We start from the raw sequence: 21,982 nt of genomic DNA, 5'->3' as shown, positions 1-21,982 counted from the left end.
CCCAAGCAGGCTAACAGCTGGAGCATGTCACTGCTGGCTGCCCAAGCCAACAGGCCAGGGGGCTGCCAACAAACGCCAAGCTCAGACAGCACTGCTCTGCTTCCCCCAGGCAGCGGCGCAGCTGCTCCCCAGTGGAACACCTGCTTGTGGTGGAAAGGGAATTTGGGGGTGTGGAGCAGTGACCCAGGGTGTTTTCACAGCTGCAGAGGGATCATCACTCCTCTGGCACTGGGGAAAGTCACTTCATCTCTGAGTCTTCGTTTTCTCATCTAGAGGATGGGGAGGCAGAACCCACCCAGCAGCCCCAAGTAATAGGGAGCAGATGCATGTTAAACACTCCGAGATCAGAGGGGCCACTTCCCTGCTTCAACTTCAGCTCTCGAGGACCTCATCATGGCCTTTGGGGAGGGCACTATTATATTTATTACAGAGATAAGGAAATTGAGGCACAGAGAGGGTCAGTATGCCATGAGGCCTCACGGGGCATCTTTTAGAGGAAAGGATGTGGCACAGAGAAAGAGATCGGTCTGCCTAGGTCTCAGAGTCCTGGTCTGTATCTGAGGATACCTGGTCAGTGGTGGGGGCGGGACACCGGGCACCTGGCTATCTACTGGCCTACAGATGCCTGGAAGCCATGGGGTGTCACTGGAGCCCCTGTGTGCATGCCCAGTGCATGCCCCGCGGGGGTACCTCATTGGAGTGGGTGCGATTCTGGTGCTTGGCACGGTCCGAGGCGTTAGAGAAGGCTTTGTTGCAGCCCTCGTGCTCACACACGTATGGCTTCTCCCCGGTGTGGGACCGCAGGTGTGTCTTCAGGTTCTCCAGGCGGGAGTAGGCCTTTGAGCAGCCCTCGAACTAGAAGGAGGCGGTTCAGTCAGTCAAGGCACCCCAGGGGGCCCAACCTTGATGCTGGCTGCTGCTTCCTCCCCACCCCCTCCTCTACTCTGTTCCACCCCATCAGCACACTCAGAAGCATGCATTTTAAGGATGTTACTTTCCTTTCCTGAAAACATGGAAAGAGCTGAAAAGTACAAAGAGAAAAATGAAAACCACGGTCGCCCAGGGGCTGCCACTGCTGACACACGGGTAAGTTTCATTCTGGTGACTCTGCAATTCATCTCCACATGTCTTTAAAACCAAAATTGGGAACATATCAAGTATTCAGTTACATACTCTATTTTTTAAAATCAGCAGCATATTCCCGTATCATTAAACTCTACACTATGACTTTGAACTGTTTCCTAGTACCACTGTTGATTAGAATTTTTCTGTGCACTAAAATATGCTGAGAATAAAATTCAGTCCTTCAAGTCCTTGAGTGAGTCGGCCACCCTCACCTTCACTCTGGACACGCTGGCCTCCTTTCAGTTCTTTGACTCCACTAAGTTCTTCCTGGCTTGGGGCCTCTGCAAACTACTGACCCCTCTGGCTGGAAACTTCCACGGCCCCCACCCAATCCGGTTCCTGGCCCAGGTCCCTCCCTCTCAATCTTTTAGGTCATCTCCTCTGAGAGCATTTTTCTGATATTCTCAGTTACAACACTCTATCCTCTCTCCTTTATACCCCTTGGCTCGATTTATAATGATCTTAATCATTTTGTTACCAGCCTTCTTACTAGAATACCAGCTCCACAGAGCAGGAATCTTCTGGGTCTTGTTCATGGCTGTCTTCCTAATATTTAGCATCTAGGCACTCAAGAAACATTTTTGGAAAGGAAGGAAGGAGGAAAGGAGGGAGCAAGGGAGAGAGGAAGGAAGGAAAGTAGGTGGGGAGAGAGGGAAGAAGGGAGGAAGGGGTGAAGGAAGAACAGATCATTGCAGAAAGCTCTGCAGCTATTCCAAAGATACTGTGGTTGCATTGAATGGATGTACGAAAACCGCCCTCAGGAGGACACGTACACCCGGCAGGAGCTGTGTCATTCCTCCCATCCTCCCCTTTATTCCTGACCAGTCTGATTGAGCACGCTTGGCTCCAAACGCCTTTTATCTGTTTCCATGACTCACAGCTCATATCATCAAAGGGCTATGGTTTGCCACTACTGAGGATGTTAAGAAAATAACTTGCTGCAATGAACCCTGAAGAGCCAGAACAATCTTGCAAAAGGAGGACAAATTTGGAGAACTCATATGCCCCAATTTACTTCCTACAAATTGACAGTAATACAGACTGCATGTGGTACTGACATAAAGAGAGACATAGAGATCCAGGCAATACAACTGGCAGTTCAGAAAGAAACCCAGACTCTTAAGGTCGGTTGATTTTTGGCAAGGATGCCAAGACCATTCAAATGGAAATAACAATTTTTCAGCAAATGGACTCGGACAACTGCATAATCACATGCAAAAGAGTAAGTTTGGATCCCTACCTCATACCATGTACAAAAATTAACTCCAGGCTGAGCATGGTGGCTCATGCCTATAATCCTAGCACTTTGGGAGGCTGAGGCAGGTGGATCACCTGAGGTCAGGAGTTCAAGACCAGCCTGGCTATCATGGTGAAACCCCATCTCTACTAAAAATACAAAAAATTAGCCAGGCGTCGTGGCGCATGCCTGTAATCCCAGCTACTTGGGAGGCTGAGGCAGGAGAGTCACTTAAACCTGGGATGTGGATGTTGCAGTGAGCCAAGATGGCACCACAGCACTCTAGCCTGGGTGACAGAAGGAGACTCCGTCTCAAAAAAAAAAAAAAAAATTAACTCCAAATGGATCAAAGACCTCAATGGAAGAGTTATATTATAAAACTCTCTATACACACATATATTCTTTTTTTAATGTTTAAATTTTTCAGAGTGCCAGTATTCAATATTTCTATAAATAAAAGTCTATCTTTATAAACTATAAAACTCTTAGAAGAAAACATAGAGGTAAATTTTTGTGACCTTGGATTAGGCAACGGTTCCTTAGCTATGACGCTAAAAGCACAAGCAATTAAAAAATTGTACAGCCTCAAAATTAAAAACTTTGTGCTCTAAAAGAAAGTATCAAGGAAATGAAAACCCAGAGAATGGGAGAATTATTTGCAAATCATATATTTGCAATATATATGGGTCTAGTAACCAGATATATGAAAAATTCTTACAATTTAACAACAAAAAGACAACCAGATTTCAAAACGGGCAATATTTGGGTAGACAGTTCTCCAGAGAAGATACACGAATGGCCAATAAGCACCTGAAAAGATGTTTAACATTATTAATCACTAATTAGGGAAGTGCTAATCAAAAACACAATAAAATACTACTTTATACCCACTAGGATATGGCTAGAATAAAAAAGACAGGTAACAACCAGTGTTGGTGACGATTTGGAGAAATCAGAACCCTCATTCATTGTGGGTGGAAAGGTAAAATGGAGCAGCGTTTCTGGAAAACAGACTAGCAGTTCCTCAATTTTCATATGATTCAGCAATTCCACTCCTAGTTACACATACCCAAGGGAAGTGAAAACGTTCTGTCCATATAAAAACATGAACACACATGTTCATAGCAGCATTATTCATAATAGCCTCAAAGTGAATACAATGCAAATATCCATCAACTAATGAATGCATAAACAAAACATGGTCTATCCACACAATGGAATATTATGCAGCCACAAAAAGAAATAAAGTACGCGTGCATGCTACAACACAGATGAACCTTGAAAACGTGTTAACTGAAAGAAGCAAGACACAAAGGCACATATTGTATGATTTCCGTTTTTATGAAATTTCCAGAACAGGCAAATCCATACAGACAGAAAGCAGATTAGTAATTGTCCGGGGCTGTGGGAAGGACAGAATTAGGAGTGGCTGCTAATGAGTACAGGGTATCTTTCTGGGATGATGAAAATGTTCCTGAAATTAACTAGTAGTGATGGTTGTACAAATTTGTGAATGTACTAAAAACAACTAAATTGTACATTTTCTTAAAAGGGTGAACTTTATGGTATGTCAGCTATTTCTCAATTAAAAAACTGACTTGCCAACAAAGGTAGCATATTTCATTGGATCCTGGACACCACTGATTTTAAGACAGTCTGACTTCAGAGATATTAAGGTGAAAACAAAATGTATGTCTCAGAATCTATGAAACAAGAATTCACAAAAAGGAGTTCCCAGATGTTTCAGCTACAGCTGAAACCACGTGTGCATTTGTGGGGCAGCAGTTTCTGTGTGTTAAAAAAATAGTCTCTCCAACTATAGTCATAAATCCTGTTGACCTTCTAAAGGAGACCACAGAAAAGGTCTTATCATTGAGCTCACTTAAAAAAAAATAACTCAGCTGGGAGCTGTGGCTCTAGCCTCGAACCCCAGCACTTTGGGAGGCTGAGGCAGGCAGACTGCTTGAGCCCAGGAGTTCAAGAGCAACATGGCAAAACCCCATCTCCACAAAAAAAATACAAAAATTAGCTGGGTTGGTGGCATGCACCTGTAGTCCCAGCTACTCAGGAGGCTGAGGTGGGAGAATTGCCTGAGCCCAGGAGGTAGAGGCTGCAATGAGCTGCTTGGGTGGCAAAGTGAGACTCTGTCTCAAAAAACAAACAAACAAAAAAACCCTCAACCGTTTTAACCCATCATTGCTCAAGCTCTGAATCACCAATGATGCTTTTTTCTCTGCAGAGTGCTATGGAGCTGTCCCTCTGCCCAGTGTCACCCAGCCAAGCAAACTGCAGGGTGCAGATATGCCTTTGGACTCACAGTCACAGACACACCCACACATTTTTGCCATGCTTACTGAGATGCTCACATCCAGAGAGCAAGTCCATCAAGGTCTGGGACGGCATGAGGCGAGGGGCCTCCAGCACCCAAACAGGCAGGGTGGGAACAGGCTCCTGTCCCAGAGCTCCTGCTGTGGTCTGCTCCACGCAGGTGTGCCTGTGTCCAGCCACCTCCAAACACGATCCCCCTGGCCTGGCTGGCCGGCCGGTCTTGATGCTGCGGCGGGGTGGGGAGAAGGCCACTCACCGTGCACTTGTGGGGCTTCTCGCCCGTGTGCCGCCGCATGTGCACCACCAGCATGTACTGCGCCTTGAAGGGCTTCTGCTCCCGCGTGCAGGCCTGCCAGCGGCACACGAACTCCTTCTTCTCCCCGTGGATGTGCTCGTTGTTGATGTGCTGCCGGAGGGACATGCCCAGAAGAGGGTAAGCAGGGCCAGAGGCCCACAGACCACCCCCTGCTGTCAGCTGACCACCCTCACCAGCACCCCCCAGCCCTCCCCAACCTGTGTGCAGACCACCCACCCTGCTGACCACACCTATTATGTTCAGACCATGCTCCTCATTGCCCATCCCACCTACTATATGCAGACCACTGACCCTACAAGCCAGGCCACGCCTCCTCATGAATCATCACTAGCTGCCCTTAAATGAAGGCCTACTGCGTGCCGCTTATCTTCCCTGCATTTTCCAATCAGTCATCAAAATGACCGTCTATACTGGACAAAGCCATCCCGTGCACCGCAGCCTGGGCTCTGGGCTCTGGTGTGATGACACTCCCAGGCTGCAAACAGTAGGCACTAACCGCAGCGAGGCAAACGTACCCGTAGTGGGTGCATGAGAAGCCTCTCCTAAGCTTGCCCCTATTGTTTCAGAGGTTTGTAAATAACATATTTTGTTTCAATAGAAAAATAACACATGCTTATCTCTATTTTTGGCATTGACCCATGAGATAATGGCTTTGTCCCCTTTCCACAAAGGCACAGAGAGTTCAGTGGCCTGCACAGGGCCCTGGCAGTCGCCGTGGTGGAGCCAGAACTGACCTTAATGGTGGGCTCTGGGTACAGTGTGAAGCTTATCCTGGGAGAAAACGGCCCAGGCAAGTGAGTCGGGACAGCCAGCGCAGCACGACTAACCCCACCACGTATCTTGGGTCAGGCTGGGTTTGCTTCCCCAGCCCGATGGCGAGGCCAGGACACTCAGGTCTTGGAGGCCTCCCCTTCCTCCTCTGTTCTCAGTTTCCTCCCCGGGCTTCACTTCCTCCCAGCCCCCCTCCCACAACCTCTAGACCCAGACAGTCCAATGCAGTGACCACTTGCCCCATGTGGGGCTCTTGCACACTTGAAATGTGGCTGGCATGAGCTGGGATGGGCTAGAAGTGCAAACTACACACCAGTTTCAAAGACTTAGAATGGAAAAAAAGAATATACAATATCTCAATAACTTTGTTTTCTATTGACTACCTGCTAAATGATATTTCAGATATATTGGGTTGAATAAAAAATATTAAAATTAACTTCACTTGTTTCTTTTTACTTTTAAATGCACTCCTAGGAAATGTAAATTACATGGGTAGCTGGCATTTGTGGCCTGTAATATTGTTCTGCTGGACATTCTGCTGTGGAACTTTGCCACCAAAAAAGGCTGTCCCGAGAGCCGAGCATCAGGCACTGGCAGCACCTTGCCCCAGAAGACAGAAAACTGCCAGGCCCTCATGCCCTGTGTGACTTGCCCAACTGTCACGCATACAGATGCCCCTGCTGGAGCATGTGAAATCTTCAGCGCTTTGAACTTCCAGGGAAATCTTATCATATTAGCCTCACTTTCCAGTTTTAAAGACTTTCAAATGATAAAAATGCTTCCTGACAATGCCTTTCATTTTTTTCTTATTGGTTTACTTAGTAACAAATTGTTAATAATCGACCAGGGGCTCCAGCTCTCCTGTGTGCCTGCTTCATCCATCTTTCCAGGGAGCAGAGAGAAACAGAGAGAGAGACAGACAGACAGACAGAGCTGGGTGAAGGGGTCTGCTTTTTCCAGGGCCTGGTGGAGGTGGCCACCTATAGCTCCAGGACAGTCCAGGGCACAGGCAGAAGCCCCTGGCTAAAGCCCTCCTTCCAATTTGGGGACCCTCCGCATTCATCTGAGGAATTCCGTGCCTGCTCTTTGGGGCTGACCCACTTATCACAGAGCACGTCTTTGACATCCTCATCTGCATGCTCTGGCTTTGGCCTTCCCCTGGCCTGAGAGACTGTCCCTCTCTCCTCCTTTCATCTAACTGATTTGTTCTGCAACTCACAGCTCCACGGACCCTGCTCCATCGAGGGCTTGTTTACCCCAAAGAGGTGGTACAAGTTGAAAAATTAAGTTTGAGATCCAGAAGGGGTTAGATAAGACCCTGCTTCACCAGTTCTATGTCAGCTGCATTCGTTTGCTGGGAAGTTCTGGTCTTCTGGGTGAGAACTGTGTTTGGGAGGACAAACTCCAACATAAAAGAAACCTACAGTATTTGTGAACAAGTTGCATAAGTGGAAGAAGCAGAGGGAGTCGGTGTGTCCTAAATGCTAAGTTCACAGAGCTGGGGAGAAGCAAGCGCCTCTGGGACAGCTTCTGAATATGAATAGGAGACGTGTGCATGTGTGTGTGTGCACGTGCGTGTGTGTCTGCTCTTCCCAGCAATCGAGCTACTAATTTAGTGGGTTCATATTTACAGACACTCACTCACCAAGGAGTATGTGCTGGGGAGTTGGGAGGTGGCTTTCTTGAATTTAAGTTCTTCTCTGGATGGAGAAGAGAGAACCACTCAGGGTTGGTGTGGGGAACAGGCAGGAGGAGGAAGGAGGGAGCTGCTAGGTGCGGAATGTCTGTGAGCCACTAAGTGCTGACGAACATGATTGACCCTCCTGTGGGGTAGCATCAACCCCCTTTATAGGAAAAAAAATGAGGCTCGCAGAGGTGGAGTCATTTGCTCAGAACCACTCAGCTGGTTGTGGTGGGGACAGGTTTGGAGCCAGGTGTCTCCTGTGCCAAGCCTCTGCTCTGCACACTGCACACATCACCCCTAACTGCCATATAAGGGATGCTGTGGTATGAGAGTTTGGAATGAGGACCAAGAGGCATATCCTGAAGGTCTCGCCGGCTCCCATGGTCATCTCTAATCACCTGAGCTGTCAGTACTCAGGCACTGTTAAGCAGCCTCCTCTCTGATCTGGGTGTAGATGCCCACCTGCACCCATATCCACTGAGTATCTGTGAATAGTCCCCAAAAGGAAAGGATCAACTCCTTCCTTCACGGGAGAAGCTTCTTTCACTTATTATCGTGTAGATACTGGCTGGTTTAACTAATCGTATTTCCCTCTTTGCACTGCCTATCAGGAATCTCAGAAAAAAAAATGTGTATATAGAATATAGCTCAAAGCACTTGGTTTTTAATACTAACTCTATTCCTGGTTTCACTTTATTATTCTCTTTTCCCTGACAGTCTCATTTACTTATTTTTTCTTTTAATCTTTTGTATTACATATGTATTGGAAGCCATCTTAAAAACAGGCAGGGCACACATAAGTAATTATGCCTCCCACTTGCAGGGCATGTGGCCCAGGCATCTCTGGGGGTCTCTTCCTCCAGCCCCTTCTGTCTAGTAGAGGCCCTGGAAGGCTCAGCATTCTGCATAGCCTGGGCCGTGCCCCGGTTGGCGGGCTGCTGGGGTTCACAGGCTTACGTGCACCAGCTGCTCCTGGGTGTCATACTCCTTGGTGCAGTCTTCCCAGTGGCAGTTGGTCTCATAGATGATCACCTCAGCCTCCTGCTTACAGTCATCCCTGTCCAGATCTTCCTTGAGGTCAGCCAGCTGCTCCTGGGAGAGGGGAAGGGCACACCCACATGAGCCATGTCCAGACACCTGGCCCTGAAGAGAGGTCGCTGTTAGTCCCATGCATTCTGTGCCAAGGACCCTGGGCTGTTACAGGTGTGGATGCAAGTGTGTGTGTTACAGGTGTGTGTGCACACACACAACACGTGCATGCAGACACACATACAAACACACACACACACACACACACACACACACTCATCAGCCTTTTTAGCTCCTTTCCTCAACTCAGCCCCGTCCACAGCTCTCCTTGTCAGATGGCCTGTCCTGGGGCCCCTCCTCCTTCCTCTCCGGTGCATACTTGTCTTCATCAAGGTGCTGTGGGGAACCAGTTTTCCCTGCCACAGCCCTAACGCATGGGCATCTGCATTCTTGTACTATAGGGAGGATCCAAGGACCTCCCCACGAATACACAGTGAGCTCGAGGCAGCCTAGGTCTGGACTTGAGTTTCCTGACCACATTAGGGCCCATGCGGCCATTTTAATGAGGTGAAGGAAAGACCCCTGAGACATTCCTTCACCTGATCACAGGTACCTGAAATTCCCGTCAAAAAGGACAAAGTCTTTTTCTCTCAAACTGGCAACAGACTGAGAACCCACAAGACCATCCCTACCCTCACTGATGCTAACCAGGGGCACCCTCTGAGCAGAGGACATGAGGACAGGCAGGAGGTACCTGCCTGGGGTCGGGGCACAGGGAGAGGCTCAGATACACCAGGTAGGGACGGAAAGTCCGCAGAGGGCCTACAAGGGCTGTCAAGGACTCCCCAGTATTCCACTGGTCTGCTAGGCAGGCTGGGAACAAAGCCAAGCAAAGAGGCAGATGTTACCAAGATTGCTTCACATTTCAAACTCTCTCCAAAAACAGCAGGAAAATGTTGTCTTTCAAAATAACCTCTGGAGAAACATTATAGTCAGGCTCAGGGGGATGAAGGACCTCGCCCCATGGTCAAAAGGCCTAACGCCCACTGGCTCCGGGGACTCAGTGAGCGGTACCATAGCTGCCCAGGTCACGATTTCAGTCCTAATGCTGAGTCCCTTTCTGGGAGTGGCAGAAATTAGCCTCAGGATGCTCTGCTGTCAGTGGAGACTCAAACCCCACCTGACTTTCCATAAGAGCTGCAAAGACCTCTTCCAAGAAGGGATCCTGATTGTTTCTCAGAGGACCTTTCAACGAATCCACTTGTTCCAAACAGGAAAGCAACATGTCGTACAACAGCTCCAGGGGCTACACTGGGACCAAGTCAAAGGAAGGTGTGGGAGCACTTCCTTTCCAGATCTTTAGCAATGGGATTGTCTGGGGGCTGTTGGGGTGAGACCATGGGGAGAGTGGACCAGAGGGCCTCCTATCACCCTCTCCACTCTTTGAGAAAACCTGGAAGTCAGCCATCCACCTTACAAATGAGTCAGGGAGTCCTTGGTCAGTGAATTGGGACGCTGAGTGACAGGGGGACAACCTCCTCATGATAAACAGCTTTCCTTGCACTGACACGTGTGCAGAGCCAGGCTGGGCAGGCAGGAGGCCCTGTGTGGCCCGCCTGGGTTGGAGGGCGGGCATAGGGCCCTACCGGCGTGTGGCCGTGGGGCTCCCAGGTGCTCAGTGCCTGCCTGCCGGCCCTGTCCTCGCCATTCCGGCATGTTTATCTTCCCTGGATGTGTGCCGTCCTCATCAATTTCATCGGCCCCCGATGATGGTTGGCCTCGTGGAAACCATGCATCATGCTGAGACCGGCTTTGGTGTCAGCAAGGGGAGAAGAATTTGTCATCAACCCCTCTGCTTGCCTGACAATAACAGAAGCCAATATTTCATGAAAATTAAGTGCCCAGAGCATGCCTGATGGTTCACAGTTTTGATAAAGGATGGTCGGCAGATGCAGGGGAGACGGGGATAGGAGGCCCCGAGCATCCTTGGTGTCCAAGATGCAGCTTCTGTGGTAATGGATGAAGACTGGGCCACCATGAGAGGGCTTGGGGGACCAGGGGCTTACTTACCAGGTCAACAGGCATGGCATGCCCTTTACAAGACAGGCCCCTGCTCCAAGAGTGGGGGCTGCCTGCATGCTGTCTTGGAGCAGAAGAAATAAGTGGCAAGGTTTCCAAAAGGATCAGCACAGGGTCTGGGCCACACGATAGGCCTGCATTGGGCTGTGGGCTGCTCCGCTCTTCTCTCCCCGCTTGAACTTGTCCTATCTTACCCCCTCACCATGCCACTCACTGACTCAAATGTGCATTGAATCATTGGAAAATACTGTGTCAGTCACTGCACACTTGCACAAACCCTGGTGGCATGGAACCCAATCAGGCACTTCTCCCACAGTGCCACCTCTCCAAAGCTTAGAGTGTAGACAGGGAGACAGGTGTGCACACAGCACATGCCCTGAAGTGAACCCTGAGCTAGGCTGGGTGTGTGGGCCTGGAGCTAAGTCCTATTACCCAGGAGAATCAGGAAGGGCAGAAGTGGCAGCGAAGGAGCCAGGGTGGGGTAGGGTTCCAAGAGCGAGAGCAGCCTAGAGGCGCCTGGGCCATTCCGGGGACATGAGCAACTCAGCTAGGCTGTGGCTGGTGCTATGCACAGGTCAGGTGTGGAGAGAGAGAAAGATGCAGCCTGAGACAAGAGGGATGGCTAGGCAGAAGTTCATTCATTCACTCATTGATTCATTCACCATGTGTGATGGGTATATAGTGTGTCCAGGGTGCTGGGAACACAGTGGTGAGAAAGTCACAGCTCAGCATTCCCACCCAGTCCTCCCTGGGTCACTCATTCATCCACGCAGGCAGCCAGCCAGCCATCCGTTCACCACCAAGGGTACAGCCCCAAGGCAGCCCACAGGCCTGGTCCTAGCTGGAGGAAGGTGGTGCGGCTGGCAGCAGGTTACCTGCGTCAGCGCCAGAGGGGAGGCTGGCCGCAGGCCCTCAGGCTCAGTCTTGACCTTGCTGCGCTTGTGAATGGTGACAGGGTTGACAGTGCTGCTGACGGCCGACTCACTGCTCTGCTTGTTCTGAGGAAGGGTGCAGAGGACAGTCTGTTACTCAGGGGCAGGGCAGGGATATCCCAAATTTTTTTGGACTTTAACTCTAGGATCTCTCCGCACAGGCCATCTGGGCTAACCCTGTGTTTAAAGTATCAGAAATAGAGTCCCCAGCTCAGTCCTGCCGGGCCACATGTCTTGCTACAGGAGAGCACCCAGACCTGGGCATGCCAACCCCCACCTCTCCATCACCGCCTCCCCAAGACTTCTGGGAAATGGGAAAGAGACCTTCTCTTTGGAAAATGCGGGGTGCCCTTGCTCCTGTTCTGACCAGGCTCAACTTCTCAGCCCTCCAGAGCAGGGGACACTGTGGGTCTGAAAACAGGGCCTGGCCAGCCCAGGGCATAGGGGGCCAGAGCCCAGTTCCTCAGGAGAAGGGGCTAGAGCTAAAGTATCAGGTGATGTTTCCAGAGCTGACAGCCACTGTCGTGGGGAGGCTGTGGGGAGCCACCAGGAGCCCTGGGGTGGAGAGGGAGGACATTCTGGAACAGAGGACACTTCTAGAGGACATGGTGTCCTGTCTTCCTTCCAAAGGTGTAGCCACATCCAGGCTTTGCCATTTGCTGGTGGGTGGCCCGGGGTGGTCCCTTCACCTCTGGCATCGTCGTTGTCAGTGCTCCCAGGATCAGAGCCTATGGGGGCTCTGCACACACGAGCTCGTTTATATGCACAGTGACCCCACCTAGGCGTCAGGAATCCCACTTTGCAGATAAGTTAGCTCAGGCTGCGAGAGGGAAAGAGGTTTGCTGCTTTCAGGCAAGTTGGAATCCCAAAGATGGTCTGACTGATGCTAAGGCCTGTGCCTTTCCACGTCCTTATCTGTAAAAGAACACTTCATTTGCCAAATAATAATGGCACCTAGGATGTGCCAGGCACCGTACTAGGATGCCCAGGCATGCTCAAGGCCCCTTGGCAGGGTTGAATGAGGCAGTGTGTGAAAACCTGCTGCAAATGCACACTCCATAATGAAACTGCACAGTGTTATAATGATTCACTCACCCACCCATGCCATGTGCTGTGCATGGAGCACCTCCATGGTGCCAGGCCCTGGGAACTCGAGGCTTTCTCCATCTACTTATTATGCTTCTTGGACAGGAGACAGCAGAATGGAGAAGCTGGCAGCTTCCCATGGACTGAGCCCAGGTCTCACCCTTTCTGTAACGTGGCCTCTGCCCAGAAGGCACCCCAGCGGCCAGACGTGAATCCAGAGGCCCTCCACAAGTTCTTAGCATGAGCTGGCAGTGAACAGCCCTCATGCGTCCAGATGAGTACCCAGTGGCCATCCTGGCCCCTGCACCCACCTACCTGGTTGGTGTCACTCAGACAGTTGCTGCTGCTGCTGCTGAGCTGGGTGGGCGTGGCATTGATGGAGGTGAGGGCCATGGGCTGCTGGGCCAGGAAGGTGGGTGAGGGCTGGATCAGGGGTGGTGTGTGTCCAAAGGCTGACCCCAGACCCCTCTGCTGGCTCAGAATCTGCTGGTAGGCCACGGGGTTGATGGGGTGGGGGAAGGTGAAGGCTGGGCTGCAACAGAGCAGACAAGGAAGTGGGGGTGGGGGGTCGGGGGCTCTGTTAGGCTGACACTTTCTGGACAGAGAGAACGTTGCCCAGATGACAGAGATGAGCATGTTGCTAGCCCCACCATGACTGTGGCTTCTTCACTCAAGAACCAGCTGTGGCTTCCTACTGTCTGCCACTCACCTTCTGCGATCAGCTCCCAGATTCTGCCCCAGGATGCAGCCTTCACCCCTGGCAGGCTGGCCCCCGACAGGGACCAGACTCCATCTCATCCCCACACCCTGGCCCTCCACTGCTGTGATACCTAGATGCATGCCTGTATCACTGCTCCCTGACTACGTGAAACCCACGAGGCCCCCGAATCCTGTTCTAATGCCCCCTCATCCAGGAATCATGCCCTGAGCTCTCCAGCTTGCATTATTCTCCTCTTCTTACTGCACTTCTAGGCTCTGTCACACCACTTGCATAAGAGCCACCCTTCACAAAGCAGGATACCAAGGAAAGACTGGTGACCCCTGTGGTTGAGCCATAAAAGACATTGTGGCTTCCTACAGCTTCCTCTCACATCTCAGGCTGCAAGGTGGGCTGGGACCTGTCTGCCATGCTGTGAGGACACTCAAGCAGCCCTAAGCAGAGGCTCACAGATGAGGAACAAAGGGCACTGCTGAGAGCCTCGTGAGGGGGCATTCTGGCCCAGTCAAGCCTTCAGCGGGATGAAGCACTGGCTGACAGCTTGACTGTGGCCACCGAACTGGAGCTCAGCCTGTCTCCAATTCCTGACCCTTAGAAATGGGGTGAGATGGCCGGGCGCGGTGGCTCATGCCTGTAATCCCAGCACTTTGGAAGGCTGAGGCGGGCGGATCACGAGGTCAGGAGATCGAGACCATCCTGGCTAACACGGTGAAACCCCGTCTCTACTAAAAATACAAAATAAATAAATAAATAAATAAATAAATAAATAAATAAACAAACAAACAAATAAATAAATAACTGGGCGTGATGGTGGGCGCCTGTAGTCCCAGCTACTCAGGAGGCTGAGGCAGGAGAATGGCGTGAACCCCAGAGGCGGAGCTTGCAGTGAGCCGAGATCACGCCACTGCACTCCAGCCTGGGCAACAGAGCGAGACTCCGTCTCAAAAAAAAAAAAAAAAAAAAGAAATGGGGTAAGATAACAATTGCTTGTGGTTTTAAACTGCTACGTGTTGGAGCAATTCATTAGGCAGCAAAAGATAACAAATACACTTGTTATTCTTTCCATCTCCAGGTCGTTGGGACAAACTCTCTTGAAATTCCTAACACCTCCTGGCCTCTCCTGGAGGTGCTGGGGAGGCATGTGATTTTCAGTCAAGCTGGCTGGGGTCTGAGTCCTCAGACAGTCTAGAGCCACACAGACGGGAGAAGGCTGGCTGGTGTCAGTGAGGCTTGGGTGTGCCACCATGCGGCTACAGAGGGAGGCCTGCTGCCAGCCCAGAGGCTTGCTGACAGCATGGGCCATGTCAATGTCATATTTTGTGTGGTCTCCAAGGTTGGCCAATACTTGGCTGCTCCACCAAATTCAGTGAAATACTAGGAAAACCATCTTCGACCTCAAACACCTTTGATTTCACATTTGAGTCATTCGTGACAGGCCTGGTCCATGAAGATGTATTCAGATATGGGCTCATTTCAATTTGATCATTATTGGTTTTGAATTCATAAAAAAGGTGCAAGTATGTGGATTCACAAATGCCACAAGTCCTGTCTTTCTCCTCGGGTCAAAAGCACCCACTGAAAAGCCAGCCCCTCCCCACCGGGCCCTCAGCCCAGCTCTGGTCCTCAGCTCTCTGCTTGCAGGCGGGGCTCACCTGAGGGCACCCGCTGACAGATGCCCATAGGAACCGCTGGCCGCTGAGCTGCTTCGGGAGTTGTTGATGTAGGCCACTAGCGAGTTGGGTGAGGTGCGGATCATCCGCTGCAGGTCCAGGCTGGCGTCTGAGAGTGGGGAGATGGACAGCGCCCGCTTGCGGCTCAGGCGGGGCGTCACCCGTGGGCTGGAGAAACGGGACACTGTGGGATAGTCAACACAAGACAGGTCAGCATCACTGGGGATGGGGGAGGGGGTGACAGGTGGGTGGGGGACAGGAAGAGCCTGCGAGGATGGTCTAATGGGAATCCTAGCTCTGCCGACTTTCCAGCTGTGGGCTCTTGGGCAAAGGAAGTCACCTCTCGGCCTCAGTTTGTTGATCTGTAAAATGGACTGAGCAGCGCAGGGTGTGGTGAGGACTGCAGAAGTGCATGTAAGGTGTTTGGGCAAGTGAATATGAGCACTGAGCATAGTGTATTTACCACTGGGTGCAGAGACCAGGGCTGGAATCCAGCAATGCTTACCTCATGACAGGAGTGTGCACGAATCATAAGTGAGCAGTTCGGTGGCCGCTCACCAAGTTAGCCCACCTGGGAAGCCAGCCCCAATGGCCAGTGTCCACAGGCCCCCTCCATCTTCCAGCCCAAGGGCAGCCGCTATCCTGGCTTCTAACACACAGCTTAGTGTTGCCTACTTTTGAGCTTTGTGTAAATGGAATTTTTAAATACTCTTTCATATCTGGCCTCCTTCATCCACATGGTCAGTTTGTAAGATTTCTCCATGCTATTGTGTGTGGCAGAAGCTCGCCTGTTCCCACTGCTACGGAGAATTCCATGGGGAAGAGAGTGAATGGAAGTAAGTGCTCCAAGGTCACGGGTCACGTTGTACCTGAAATCACCACTAAAGTGCCCCCTGAGAGGGCATATTCCAAGCAGAGGCCTGGATGGCGGCCCCCAGACTCTTCGCGATGTCTGGGCCTTTGGCTGTCTCTCCAGAGCCTGTTGGGCAGCCTGCTGTAACAGGGCAGGGAGGACACGAGGACATGGCAGCGAGAGGCATCCTGACACAGGCAGGTGCTCCTGCATACTGAGGTCCTCAGTTCTAAGGTTGCCTGAGGCTCTGGGAAGCTGTTGCTTTGAATGTGCACACCACATGCATGCAGGCACACATGTACGCAGGTGCACACACCACCCATGCACGCAAACACCTGTGTGCACCCACATGCAGACACGTGTACACATGCATATGCACACATATGTGTGGACACATGGCTATGCCCTCAGCCCTCACCAGCTGCTGTCACACACCTACATAACTGTGGAAGGGAAGAGGGCTTGCCCCAGATAAGAGTACCCTGTACCCCAGGACCAAAGGCTCTTCCACTGTGGTTCCAGACTGCTCCCCCTCACGGTGCCCCCATCAGGATTCTAGGTCTCTGCCCTGAACAAACGGTGGCCTAGAAGTGGTCTGACAACACTGCTGGATGACTCTCCACAAGCCAAGCTTCCTGCCCTGTCCAGATCCCCCAGAGCCAGTCTCCTCTTTTTAAAGGGCTCTAATAGTGCTGACCACCAGGGCTGGCACGAGGTGTAAATTAGGCGAAGCGTGAGAAGCACCTGGCCCATGGTAGGGCACAGTAAATGCTTGGGCCTGTCCTTGACTTTCTGGACACCTGTATGGAGCAGCCTTTTCTCATGTCCCACTGGCCCCTGCCCACCCATCCTTTCCAGGCCTCTGGGTTCCCCATGGGCTGGTAGTGTCACCCATAAATGATGCTGGGGGTTGCTCAAGCACACCCATGTCTGTGCTTGGCTGTTCCTGGGCTTATGATAACTGCTTTCCTCCCTTCTGCCTGCTGAGACCCCTCCTGAGTGCCCCCTCCTCCAGGCAGGCTGCCCTGACTGCAGGGTCTGGCTCCGTGGGCCTCATGCTCACAGTCCACATGGCCTCTTGGTGGGTGCTCCCGAAGCTTTCCTGACGGCTTTGACCACTGAGCTTAGGGCCACTCTGAATCATGCACGTGGCAGTTCCTTATGTCTCCACAGCTGCAGGAGCACTGAGGGCAGGGGGTGATAGCCTATGAGCCTCTGAGCCCCCCACTCCATACCTACCAGTCCCCAAGAAGGCTGTGTGAGGGCAGAGCCCACACCCACCTGGGAACAAGCCGCACGCCCTGGGATCCATGCTGGCCCCCCCGGGGCAACCATGCCCGGCCCAGCCCCACGCTTGGTTGCAACCCTGAGGAGACCTAGGGATCCCTGGGGAGGCTCTTTCCTGCCAGGCCACCAGGAGAAGCACCTCTCTAAGGCATGGAGAGGACAGAGGACATCCAGGACCATTGGGCTGAAAGGGGCTTCCAAGGTTTTCTCTCCTAACCACCTCTTTCATGGGATGAGGGGAGTCTGAGGCCACAGAGGGGAGTAGACAGCCAGCAGCCTGGGATGAAGGGACTCTGGGTAGAGGGATGGAGACCTGGACTGGAACAGTGGCCTGCAGTGGGGTGAAGTGGGGCCTGCGCACTGGGTACCCTGGGCTGGAGCCATAAGTCAGCTGCATGACTTGGGGCAAATTGTTTTACCTGTCACAGACTTGGGGTCATCAATGACGCCAGCATAAAACAAGTCTCTGCCAGCTCTGGGGTTGCTGTGACCCAGTGGGATGACAGATGGGGAGGTGGCCTGGGCACTCCAGAGTGGCTACAGTTGAGATGCTCATGTGACCCAGTACTTGGTATACTTTATTTTCAACAAGAAGCATTAAGTGATGTTAGGAAAGCTCCCAGTTGAAAAAAAAAGTTGAGTTAATCAGAACATTCTTTTCTTCTGACATCCTTGTCAGCTAAACTTTATGCTTTCGCTGTTTATTCTATTGGGCTATGAAGACTGCGGCTTACAAATATTTTAGTAAGCAGAGCTACAGTGGGTACACAGAAGACGCTCCATAGTTGCTTCTGGGGATGCCTACTTGCTCTGACCCCACAGAGGGGCCAGGGCAGAGCAGGTAACTCACTCAGACAACTCCTCCTTTCTCTTACAGCAGGAAGGATCCTAGGCCACCTGCCTGAGGACAGAAAGAGGCCCGGAGGCCCATAGAGCAGGCTACTCCCCAGCCAGCTGTGAGGCTGCACTGCAAATGTGATCACCCACTCTAAATAGGGATCCTGGATGGCAAACAGGGGCATCCTGGCTGGAGTGTGCCCCTCTGCTGCAGCGTCAGCACTCTGGCTGGAGTGTGTTCCTCTAGTGCAGCATCTGCTTCCTGGCTGGAGTGTGCTCCTCTGATGCAGTATCTGGATAAATGCCTGCTTCTGAATTCTTATGCAAATAATGACCCAGTGACGACGACCGTTTAGTGACACTTAGACCCACTGACTCATTCAACAGCTACCACCATCCTCCAAGCAAACCAGATAAGCAGCAAAGCAACTATGCTTGAGAGGTCAGTGACTTGCTCAAGGTCACAGAGCTACAGAGGCAGGATTTGAACCAGGGTCCAAAGGAGCCCTGGTGTCTGGACTTTCTAAGGACTCTGTGTCCTCTCTGTCCATCTTCAGAGAGGTCAGCAGAGGCCCAGGGCCAGGAGGACGTCCCGTCCCACAAACAGTTTTCGACCTCCCACTTTCAGTGGCTCTGAAGAGTGAGCCTTCTCAGAGCCAGCTGCCTCCTCATCCTCTCCTCCTGTCTGCAAGGCAGCCCCAGTTCAGCACAGCCAGCCCCATACTCCTGCCCTGTGCCTGGACCAGCTCTTCCTACAGCACGTGCCTGCCACTTGCACAGTGGCAAAGCGGGAGACCCGGGAGTCGGCCTTCCCTCCTCCCCTCCACCACAATGGAGCCCACTTATGTGTGGGCTCATGAATGCCTCTCAAAATCTCTCCTTTCAAACTCCACCCCCAGCACAGCCCACCACCTGCTTGGATCATTCTGGGGCCCTCAGCTAACAGCTGTCCAATCCACAGTGCTCACTGCAAAGACAGATTTTCAACTTGGAAATAGGATCATGTCCCTGCCCTCTCCCCAGAACTTTCCAAAAATCCCCACTGCTGTTACAAAGAAGGCCTGGCGGTGGCCCTGTGGAATGCCCTCACTCCAGCCACCAGGTCTCCTTCCAGCCCCTCCTCCATATCACCTGCACAGGCACTTGCACGTGCAGCCTCCTCTGCCTGCTCAGACCTCAGCTGAACCATCACCTCCCTTGGGATGCCTTCCCTGACCTCCTGGAGTTGGGTAGATCTTCCCTACGCTCAGGCCTGTCTCTCCAAACAAGGGTGGGGGTGAGCTTTCATCCACTGTGTGGTTATCTGCTTGCTCCTGTCTTTCTCACCATGCATTAGGGACCCAAATCCTTTTTCCCACCTGACCATCCCCAACACTTGAATACGGCTGGCACAGCCATGAGCCCAGTGGGAGGTGCCAAGGGCTGACCCATGGCACAGACAGGACATGTTGAGAAAGAACAGATTCACAGTCACCTAAAGACAGCACTTACTCAATGCTATCATCACGTGCGCTAGGACTCTTCCAAACTTCAAAGTGGTAAGTAATTTAATCTTCACGACTGTCCCATAAAGAAGGGGCTGCTATGCTCATTTTACAGAAGACAAAACAAAGGACACTAAGTAACTTGCCCAAGGTACAGGGACACCAAAACCACCTGCCACAGGGCCTATGCCCAGGGTGCAGGGGAGGAGAGGTGTCTCAGGGTGCAGGGAGTATCACTGCAGGAAGGCACAGGGAGGGCCCCCTGCATGGGAGGGGGCCCCAGGTGGACACACACACACACACACCTCACTTGGACACACACATACACACTCAGGTGGACACATACACACTCAGGTGGACACACACACACACATACCCAGGTGGACACACACACACCTCAGGTGGACACACACACACACACCCCAGGTGGAGACACACACACACCCCAGGTGGACACACACACACACACATACACCCCAGGTGGAGACACACACACACCCAGATGGACAGACACACTCACCCCAGGTGGACACACACACACCCCAGGTGGACACACACACACCCAGGTGGACACACACACACACCCCAGGTGGACAAACGCACTCCAGGTGGATGCACACACACACCCAGGTGGACACACACACTCACCCCAGGTGGACACACACACACACACCCCAGGTGGACACACAACACACCCCAGGTGGACACACACACACCCCAGGTGGACACACACGCACCCCCCAGGTGGACACACACACACCCCAGGTGGACACACACACCCCCCAGGTGGAGACACACACACACATCCCAGGTGGACACACACACACACACCCCAGGTTGGACGCACACACATCCCAGGTGGACACACACACACACATACACCCCAGGTGGACACACACACATACACCCCAGGTGGAGACACACACACATACACCCCAGGTGGACACACACACACACACCCCAGGTGGACACACACACACACACCCCAGGTGGAGACACACACACACACCCCAGGTGGAGACACACACACACCCCCCAGGGTGGACACACACACACACCCCAGGTGGAGACACACACACACACACACACCCCAGGTGGACACACACACACACACACCCTCCAGGTGGACACACACACACACACCCCCCAGGTGGAGACACACACACACACACCCCCCCCAGGTGGAGACATATACACACCCCAGGTGGACACACACACACACACCCCAGGTGGACACACACACACCCCCCAGGTGGAGACACACACACACACCCCAGGTGGAGACACACACACACACCCCAGGTGGAGACATACACACACACACACCCCAGGTGGAGACACACACACACACACCCCAGGTGGACACACACACCCCAGGTGGATGCGTGCGCGCGCACACACACACACACGATGCAGAGACACACAGCCTCCGCCACTGTCCCTGTCAAGCCTGTCACTTTGTGGCTTCCTTGGAGCACATTTACTTAGCTTTCCTGAGCCTCTCTTTCCCCATCTGTACAATCAGGGCAGTGTGGCTTGCTTTGCAGGGCTGTTGTGAAGACACACATAGAATGCCAAGAATAGTGCCTAAAACCCAGTGGGCATTCCAAAATGAAATTGCTAATGAATGTGGCTTCTTCAAGGGCTAGGAGGACTTTCCAAGGGGCACGGTGAGCCTCCAGTCAATAATGGAGTGAAGGGCAGCAAGTCTAGGAAAGATGATTGGGCCACGCAGCAACACAGCTGTCATTAGACATTCACTCATCGGCTTGCATTCGGCGTCCTCTCAGCTTCCGGGTTCTTATTTACTGAGTCCACTCCTTGTCAATCCTCACTTCAAAGGAAACTCAAAGAAAGATGCAGAAGTTGGCTGGGCGCGGTGGCTCACGCTTGTAATCCCAGCACTTTGGGAGGCCGAGGCGGGTGGATCACGAGGTCAGGAGATCAAGACCATGGTGAAACCCCGTCTCTACTAAAAATACAAAAAATTAGCCGGGCATGGTGGCGGGCGCCTGTAGTCCCAGCTACTCGGAGAGGCTGAGGCAGGAGAATGGCGTGAACCCGGGAGGCGGAGCTTGCAGTGAGCCGAGATTGCGCCACTGCACTCTAGCCTGGGCGACAGAGCGAGACTCCGTCTCAAAAAAAAAAAAAAAAAAAAAAAAAAAAAAAAAAAAAAAAAAAAAAAGAAAGTTGCAGAAGTGAATTCTCTGAAAGCCTCCTATTACTTACAAACTGAGTGGCAAATGCGGTAATGTGAGGGGGAAAAACCATCTAACATGATATAAAGTAAGAAACACACACATCTTCGTAACACATTTTTTAAAAAAGAATCTGCTGCTAATATTTGGATTCCCACCCTCTCGTGTGCCCCTAACAAGAGGAAACAGGCCAAATCTGACAGTGATATTCATCTCTGTTATCCCCGCCTCTCATGGGAAATATGTTTATTAATGCACCTCTTCCCTTGATAAATTACTAAATAGAAAGAAAAGCCTGGCACTCATTTCCTGTGGTTTCTCCTGTGATTTATGACCGGGAACATGGAG

General features: G+C 51.9%; 1 protein-coding gene across 1 annotated transcript in view; it reads right to left on the bottom strand.

The window, feature by feature from the left end:
• The window catches only part of GLI2 (GLI family zinc finger 2), a 255,836-nt gene that overhangs the window by 8,770 nt on the left and 225,084 nt on the right, over positions 1–21,982 (bottom strand). The window contains exons 6-11 of the mRNA XM_032145841.2: positions 14,958–15,159; positions 12,903–13,119; positions 11,445–11,567; positions 8,419–8,553; positions 4,947–5,096; positions 691–855 (exon numbers count right to left, since the gene is read on the bottom strand). Coding sequence (XP_032001732.1) covers positions 691–855; positions 4,947–5,096; positions 8,419–8,553; positions 11,445–11,567; positions 12,903–13,119; positions 14,958–15,159 — 992 coding nt within the window. The remainder of the gene's footprint in view (positions 1–690; positions 856–4,946; positions 5,097–8,418; positions 8,554–11,444; positions 11,568–12,902; positions 13,120–14,957; positions 15,160–21,982) is intronic.

This window comes from Hylobates moloch, unplaced genomic scaffold, assembly GCF_009828535.3.
Source record: "Hylobates moloch isolate HMO894 unplaced genomic scaffold, HMol_V3 SCAFFOLD_24, whole genome shotgun sequence".
NCBI lineage: Eukaryota > Metazoa > Chordata > Mammalia > Primates > Hylobatidae > Hylobates > Hylobates moloch.
The sequence above is the reverse complement of the archived record's forward strand: the minus strand, read 5'-3'. Positions and strand labels throughout refer to the sequence as shown.